The following is an 8,784-nucleotide window of genomic DNA, read 5'->3' as shown; positions in this document are numbered from 1 at the left end:
TGTCCGTGGTCGTCGCATTGACAATACGTCATCCAGCTCAGGTTGCGTAGCCGTGCTTGTGCGCATGTCGGCTCATTAGCATCTGTACCGTAGCGGCCCGTGCCGTAGCAGTACACCTCTCCCAAGTGGCCAAATTGAACCGGCCTGGCCAGACTGGCCACTCACACTGGCAGATTTGAGCACGGTTAGGTGCTAAAACGGCCACGGCCACGGCCAGATGGCCTAGTGTGAGTGCACCCAAAGTGTACATATAATTTGGAATTAGTTCCAGCCTTTATACCACAAATAACCGCGTCTTCTGATTACAGTTTAATGCATTTTTCACGATTGACCAGCTCTCTTTTTGAAGGCTCACCAGATAATTAGACTGGAACTAGTTAGCAGGTGTCCATATATCAGGGATTAATGCACACCCTGCAGCCAATCTGAATAGAATATTCCAAAAAATACAAGCAGCGTATTGATCTGCTATTTGATGACGCTGTGCTCAGTCAGCAGCAAGTACAACCGACAAGTCAGCGGGCACCTGCCGGGTTATTGCCCTCCTCCCAGCCAATCAGAATCAAGCATTCTTAAACAAAGTATAGAATAATGATGTCTTATTGATGATCCCATGATATTGGAATGGGTGCTTAGATGTTGTGCGATGTGTCATGATTATCTGAGGGGGTTCGGGACCTTAACATAACATGAGAATGTTTTTAGTGCAATTGACAGAAAGAAATGTAATTGTCATTTTAGGCAATAATTTATTCAATTAAACCGTAGCATTTCAAGTGCAATATTTATTTATAATATGAAAATATAAGACTTTAAATAAAAATAATAAGTCAAAATTAGATCAAAATAATAATGCATATATTTCAGCTTTCTTTATTTTATTTTATTATTATTTATTTATTTGATTAGGACATTGCACATTAACCAACATGTCAGCCAGAGCATCAATATAAATATGCCGGAGTTAGCTTAGTTGCTAATTTACATCCGTTGTCCTAAGGCAAGTCAAAAACATAAAAAACAACATACCAGTAAATTGGGACCAATAAAATAGGTCCCAATTCACATCAAGAGTCCATGTAGAAAAAGTAGAATGACCACAAACCCTAACCCGAAATCCTGAAATTCTTTTCAGGATTTATTTTCTTCCAGGCTCGCGGGGACAGCGGGGTGGCCATCCTCTGACCAATGGTGGCTACGCCCCTGTGTCTTTCGTTTGGAACATAGGGGTGTCAAACGATACTGATGCCGGCACTGAATCCCAATGCGAGAATGAAATCTGTCAGTGTCTGTCTGATCATATGAATGTTTCTGTTTCTGATTGTGTCCATTCATGTTTGTTCTTGTTTGTTTGTGTACTCAAATTAGCAGTGGTCTACATTTTTTGGATGCACTTTCCCCTTCTAATTCATTATTCTGACTGTTTTAGTGTGTTGTGGATGCCTGGCATATTGCAGTGACTACAACTGAACTCCTAGATTCCTAGATTTTTCTCACAATTATGGCACCCATTGCCCTCCTAACCTTCCCTGGAAGTGGGGATCCCCCATTCTCGTTCCTTCTCAAGTTTTCTTGCTTGCTCGCTAAGGGAGTTTTTTCTTTTCCTCAGGGGGGCTAGGGTCAGGAGCGTGTCATAAATATATGCCCTATTAAGCCCTTTTGGGGGGGGGGGGGAGGCTATCCTATCCTGACATGGCATCAGGTGCCAACATACATTTTGATTTTGTTCGTGGTGGCCAGGTACCGCGTGATGTTGTACTCGTGGTCACCGCCGTGCACAGACCTGTACTGGCCAGCCCCGGCGTTGTGCTCCCAATAGTGGTCCCAGTTCCCGCGTTTGTCCGCCCCGTATCCGAACACGCTCACCTGCAACAAGCAGGGGAAAAAAAATGGAAGCTGACTTTCAGAGGGCGACGATTGGAATATGGTGCACGTATGCAGATAACGACAGTGTTGTCATTCATAATGTGATATTCATATCATATATATTTTTTTTTTATTGTGCAACCCTACTAAGGGTCAAATAATAAAGCGCATAATATTCTCAGCATTCTTTACTGCATGCAGAAGTTGAATCGTTCCATTTAATGGACAGCGAGCAAATAGGAGCGACTTAGGCCCATGGATGAGACCATTTGCATACATAACACATTTCATCTCACCTCATCACATATGTGCAGTGCAAACATCAAGCTGAAGAAGCCGGTGGAGGGATAGCGTCCGTGTTTGTCCAACCAGTTCTCATAGGCGTACCTCATGAACACCGGACTGTAAATCTGCACCTGCAAAACAGCAACGTTCATCCCATTAGTCACATCAGTATTCTAGCCTAATCGGTCCTATGGAGTGGCGGTATCGCTCACTAGTTGGGGTCCTTGCGGGGGAGGGAACTCTACACAATACCAACTGCCCCTCACCATCACCACGTACCTTCGCTCTATCTGCCTGTATCGTCGGCAGGACACGTCGATATGTTCTGCAATAATGCACAAAGAAAAAATACTCTTTAATTGTGACGTGAATCATTTTAGCTGTCTGAAACAAATTGTTACAGCAATATTCCACCCAGTTTTGTATATTTAGCTTAATACACAGGTGCAACCATCAAATACATTCGGCAATTGGTAAAGTATCCAACTATTCAATGCATGTCATGTTACACTGGTTAAACCAATCTGAATGAAAAGCATATTACGCTGAACACTAAACATGGATTCTGACAGTTAGGCATGTTCCTTATTTAACAAGCATATTTTGTGGATAATATTACTGCTAATATGCTAAATGGGTGTAATTTTTGTGTTTCCAAGTTCAACATAGATGCTAAATATTGGAATATGTGTGAGCTAAAAAAAGGTTGAAACACTCACATCACAGCCATGCACAAACGTACAAAATACACAACACAAAACTAGATTAACACAGCTGCTTGGTAAACAGCAGTCATTCATTACCAGTTGCTTTGTAAACAGCCTTTCCTGTAAATAATTAAGCAAGTGACATCTTACCACTAAACAATGTGCAAATCAGGCTGCTGCTTTGTTTTGACGTGAGCCAGGCCTTTATAACAGAGGTGTGTCAGTCAGCTGGATCTCATGAGATAACCTCAGGACAATGCACTGGAATAGATACCAATACGCAATACTTCCATTACACTGAGAGAGCCACACCTACTTTCAACCATTTTATACCTCTGTGATATACATCTCTAGACTTGGAGAAGACGCAGTTGGGTGAAGTTTCTATTGTATTGCACCACAGCCAAGGCTTTGTACGGCATTCCATTATCCATTTGAACAAATGAGTAATGTATTACACTGGGAGTTGTGCAATGTTTTGTTATTTTATCCAGTGCAACATGCCTTTGTAGGTAGGCATGCAAAGCCAGGCTCTCTGTCACCTTTGTGAAGACTGTCAACTCGAATACATTGCTTTCACCAGTTAGAGGTTCTGTTTTGCACACAAAGCTGGAAAAACCTGCTGCTGGAAATCTGCCCTCTCGTTGACATGAGAGGGCAGAAAACCATGGCACGCACACGTCGCCCCACTCAGTGGTCCATCCATTTATCCTATCGCTCCAGGACCCTGTGCATTAACTCACTGTTTAATATGGCCAGTGGTGAAGGCACTCAGGAGCCACTGCAGGTCAAGGATCTTGAATGGGATCAGCACGAGACTGGTTTCGGGGTCCAAGTTCTTGGCACTCTCGGGATACATAAGGTGGTGGGTGGTACGGGCCCCAACGTCGTCTTCAAACCCCTGGGTAGGACCCTGGTTCATTCTGCAAGTCCATCAATTTCCATCAGTGTGGTTCCGATACACTTTACAGTTCGAATAAAGAATACACAGGACAAATCATGGCGCAAACAAATTCAATGTAAAAACAAACCAAACAACCAAACAACCCAATGTCCAATTTTTTGTAGATCACAGTAGAAGTCCTAAAAATCGGTATTCTATGACCTTTATTTAATCTACCGCCTATACATAGATTTTGGTAGATCTATGTGTGTGTGTGTGTGTGTGTGTGTGTGTGTGTGTGTGTGTGTGTGTGTGTGTGTGTGTGTGTGTGTGTGTGTGTGTGTGTACATATATATATATATATATTAGAGCTGTCAAGCGATTAAAATATTTAATCGTGATTAATCGCATTAATGTCATAGTTAACTATTATTAATCGCGATTAATCGCAAATTCTTTTTCTATGCTAAATATCCCTTGATTTTTTTGTCCCATAATTCTTCTCATTTTAATTCTCTTATCAACATGATGAAGTGCATCGGCTTGCCTTGTGCAAATGATTTTCTATTGATAACAACATTAGCATATACTGATCAAAACAGGACGATACAAAAAAAGAGCCTATAGTGCAAATAAACGACTGCTTTGAACAAATGTCATTTGAACATAGCAGTCAGGCTACTGCTTCTTTATTTTGAGCCAAAAAAAAAATTTTTTTTTTTTTTTTTTTTTTAATAAAAAAATTACGTTAATCGCGCGATACAATTTTTAACGCCGTTAAATTTGGTTTGCGTTAACGCCGTTAATAACGTGTTTAACTGACAGCTCTAATATATATATATATATATATATATATATATATATATATATATATATATATATATATATATATATATATATATATATATATATATCTCCTCAGTCTCATAACTATAGCCCAGGGTACTATTAATCTGTGTCCTGACCTTTCTCAGTAGAGTATAATAAAATAATGGTTGTTCTTTTATTGGACAACTATTAGCCAACATGGGCAAACTTGTTGGCTCATGCAACAAAAAGGCAAATTGACTTAATGACATTGACACTGACACTGATGTCATATTGTGAGCTATCAACAACAAGCTTTCAACTTTAACCAAGGAAGATTTACTTCAGGTTCCCACCAAGTTGAAAGTCTGTAGCCTTTTGTGAAGATTACTTTTTATTGAATGAATAATGGCAGCGAATATTCGCAAATGTGACTTCCACAAGCATTTTGTCCAATAACTAAATATTTTTTTACTGAATAAAAACAACAAATATATCTTTGACCACGTCTACTTATGAGCATGTGTAACAAAGGAGGCATGGTTTTTCCAGTTTGTGTAGTGTAGTGTAGTGTGGGTAGTGGGTTGCTTTGCAACCCCACTGTCACGTCTCGCCCTGTCATTCATTTATTTTTATTTAACCAGGAAAGTCCCTTACCACGTCTTAATTAATCCCCATGTCCTTGTGTTACCACACCTTTTGTTTCACCTCTCTCACTCCCCTTCTATTGTATTAAGGTATGGTTCCCTCCCTCTGTGCAAGTACCTCTTTGTTCTTCCGTGTCAATCATTCCCATATTACTTGTAGCGATATTCATGATTTAGAAATCATATGTTTACTCAGTAGGGAATTATCTAAGGGTCTCATCTCAAGCCATAACAGTAGCTTGATGTCACTCTTACATTATTTTTAGATAAAGGTATGTCAGGAAAATAGGGGAATAATTTACCCTAAGCAGTTTGCCTAGGGGTTTACTTTATCTTTTTTTTTTTCAGCTTTCAGATAGATTAAAGGATTGACTCACTCAGAATGGGATGTCCCTAAAGGTTTTCAACTCACCATTATGGCAGCCAATTGAATAAGGCCCATGTTTTGTTGTATAGGCCTTCTGTATTTTCAGGCATTGACATCTTTCATGCTATAATAATACTAATAATACTAATACCTTATGACAAGGTCGTTGGAGTCGATCATCCTTCCATAATAAGAGCCCTTGAGGTTCCCCGAGTTGCCGACCACAGCACAGCTGCGGCAGCGGTCGGGGCCTGCGTCCCGGTACAGAGACTCGCCCGGGAACATGGAGAACACTTCCTTCATCACATGGCTGAAGTTGGCGCCGCTGCGCGACGACTGCAGCCTCTTAGGACGGTAGTGGGAGAGGGATAACAGAGAGGATGAAGGACCAAGACAGATGTGTTTTTTTTAAGTATGTCTATACCAATCAGTGGAAAAACAGTCTATGTTTTGTGAATCTATGAAATTCGATTCCATTGGATAGCATCAGTCAAAATCAGCTCAGAGGAAATTTGGAATACGTTGTTGACTTTGAATAACAGCTGTAATCGTTTTTATATCCACGCACGGACCAAAGAATTGACTGCATAATAAATTGCTTGTTTTTGTAAAATTGTACCCGCACATGAATGTACTGAGGAGGCTAAGAGAGCTACTTGCTCTCTTAGTATCAACTTAAGAGATACTAAGTATCAAGAGAATCAATCATGTAAACGTGTGCCTGTAAAAACTTGGGGCAGAGGGTAGATTAAGCCAGCCATAAAAGTTTAAACACACACTGTAAACAAGCTTCTGGAAAATTACAGTTGAAATTGTACAAACCCACACCTTAAGGTATCTTAGGAACTGACACACACCCTTTAAAAAAACAACTGAGTCATTGTGTAAGAATGTCTTGTGAGCCATTTTAATTAAAGTTAATTAAAAGTCATCTGCCATTCCCATTTAGCTTCTTGCCCTTTGGCATCAGGGCCCAAAACCCATCTGGCTAAGGTTCTGCTGCTGATCCCCCCACCAGCTTCTTCCAGAGCAGCGGTGACACGGGGCAATTATGCAGTCTTTTTAGTTACTCTTTAACTTTTTTTTACATTCTGAGTTTAAAGTCAATATGATGAGCTCATCGTCAGTGTTTTCATTAACAATAAGAAATAGAAGTAGATGTTGTGAATAAAAGAAAGATAACATATGGTTATAGATCAAATAGATCTATATACACTATAAACAGAAAGAAATGTATTACTACTTGAGCCATGTCTCACCATCCACCAGTTGAAGGCATCCTTAGGCAGCGTGTAGTTCTCCTTGGTCAGGAGAGGGTAAACAGATCTGTTGAAGCGCTCAGAGAACCATTGGTGGCCCTGCGTCTCGGCCACACATTGGGCCGGACACGCGCACAGATCCGAGGCCGAGGGCCCCTCTAGCAGGCGGGAAGCCTGCTTGAAGAGCAGCTTGGTGTCCGGGAAGGGGTAGATGAACAGCAGCGTGGTGAACGCTAGGACGCTCAGCACAATGATCTTGATCCCAAAACACCTCCTTCCGGGCATGGTTGTGGTTCTATAGACACACAATATTTCACAACAATTAAAAAATTATAAAAATAAAATAAAATGGGGAAAAAAACAGTATTCCATAAAAAGTCTGAATCTCCTTAAAGCACTGTCCAAAGTGAGAAAAAAAAACTGCCCCGACGTACAGTGAACTGGCTTCTGTCTGGGAGGGGGGGGCTGGTCTCTCAGCCCTGCTGTGATTCCCTGGAGGTCGACGGCTCTAGGGTCTTCTTCTCTGCACTGTCAATAGACAAACATGTGATGTGATCAAACATTAACATGAACACAAACACTTTGAGGTCATTAGAAAAATATCTCATTCCCCCACTCGGCTTACATCGATGTGGCAGACAATCACTCCTCCGTTAAATGTGTCACACTGCACTAGACTTACATTGTCTCTTTTCGATGCCTCTATGATTGTCTGCAAGCCGCCTCCCTTAGACTGGGAACAATGCCATGGGATGTTATTCATCGCCATAGTGAACCTTGCGCACGAAATACCGGATTTTCTCTCTGCCAAACACCTGCCTACTCTTCCGGACGTTTACAGCCCGATCACATGGTCCTCGCCCACAACTGGGCAAACCCGTCCTTCATGAGGACACTAATGATACTAAAATCATAAGACTAAAATCATAAGACTAATAAGACTAAAATCACTAAAATCAATGTCTATAACTATATAGAATTATAAAGGCTTATAACTATAAACACTAATGCATTAGATTAAAGTCATAAACTACTTACGAGGAACATTATCTTGTAATTGTTATGTTGATACAGTATAGCAGACGATTTTATCCAAAGCGACTTAGATCGGTTAATACAAACATTGACACACCGACGGCAGAGTCAACCATGCAAGGAGACAGCCAGCTCGTCAGGAGCAGTTAGGGTTAAGTGTCTTGCTCGGGGACACATCAACACTATCTAGGAGGAGCTAGGGATCAAACTAGAAACCTTTCGGTTATAAGACAACTGCTCTACCTCCTGAGCAAATCCGACAATACATCTCTTATTTATGGTACTGTAATAAAGCTTAGCCTCTTCCTTCTCTGTCGTGTAAACTGTGATTTGCCTCAGAGTTGTGAGATGACACAGTTTCCTATAAAATACACCAAGACAGAAAAGTCTCTTCTGTGACCAAATACATCAACACATAAGCAGTTAGTAGGCCCATTTAATCACTGCAAACCTTATCTTGCTGCCATTTTGGGATTGTGGGCCTGTCTCTTTGTCATCTCATCTCCTCTACACCTCCAAAGCAGCCAGTCTCTTCTCCATGGATAGCATTTTGGTGTTCAGCACTGTATATTGCTGATTCACATCGGCCGCAAGCAAATTATTCTGTGGTAACAGCCCCTCACTAATGGCAATCAGCACTTTAATTTTTAAGATTCATTCTTGCCTTTATGATAGAGGGGGATTGAGAGGAAGGTATGGGAGAGAGTGGGGAGGACATGGAGCAAAGGACCACGGACAGGAATTGAACCCCGGGTCCCTTTGGTAAGGACTTAATGGTACGCGCTCTACCCAGTGATCCACCGTGTCATCCCAATCAACACGTAATGGTCTGTGTCAATGGTAATAGCTGAAAGGGGTCGATCATGTACATGCAACGTTTCTGCGGTGAAGGTAAGACACCTTCAAGCCACTGTAGAGATAAAAAAAA

General features: G+C 41.2%; 1 protein-coding gene across 2 annotated transcripts; it reads right to left on the bottom strand.

The window, feature by feature from the left end:
- Positions 1 to 729: 729 nt before the first annotated feature.
- LOC115535967 (CMP-N-acetylneuraminate-beta-galactosamide-alpha-2,3-sialyltransferase 2) lies at positions 730 to 7,618 on the bottom strand. 2 transcript variants are annotated; one of them, XM_030347595.1, is made up of 8 exons: positions 7,504 to 7,618; positions 7,256 to 7,349; positions 6,822 to 7,116; positions 5,714 to 5,907; positions 3,602 to 3,781; positions 2,431 to 2,476; positions 2,163 to 2,282; positions 730 to 1,866 (listed from the first exon to the last, which is right to left on the bottom strand). In XM_030347595.1, the coding sequence occupies exons 3-8, from the start codon at positions 7,104 to 7,106 to the stop codon at positions 1,699 to 1,701; spliced, it is 993 nt and encodes a 330-aa protein (XP_030203455.1). In that variant the 5' UTR covers positions 7,107 to 7,116; positions 7,256 to 7,349; positions 7,504 to 7,618; the 3' UTR covers positions 730 to 1,698. The 2 variants fall into 2 exon arrangements, with proteins under 2 accessions (XP_030203455.1, XP_030203454.1); XM_030347594.1 differs by having other exon boundaries at positions 7,447 to 7,548.
- Positions 7,619 to 8,784: the final 1,166 nt, after the last annotated feature.

The sequence above is a fragment of the Gadus morhua genome, chromosome 22, assembly GCF_902167405.1.
Source record: "Gadus morhua chromosome 22, gadMor3.0, whole genome shotgun sequence".
Classification (NCBI taxonomy): Eukaryota; Metazoa; Chordata; class Actinopteri; order Gadiformes; family Gadidae; genus Gadus; species Gadus morhua.
Note: the sequence above shows the minus strand (reverse complement) of the source record. Positions and strands in the feature narration are given on the sequence as shown.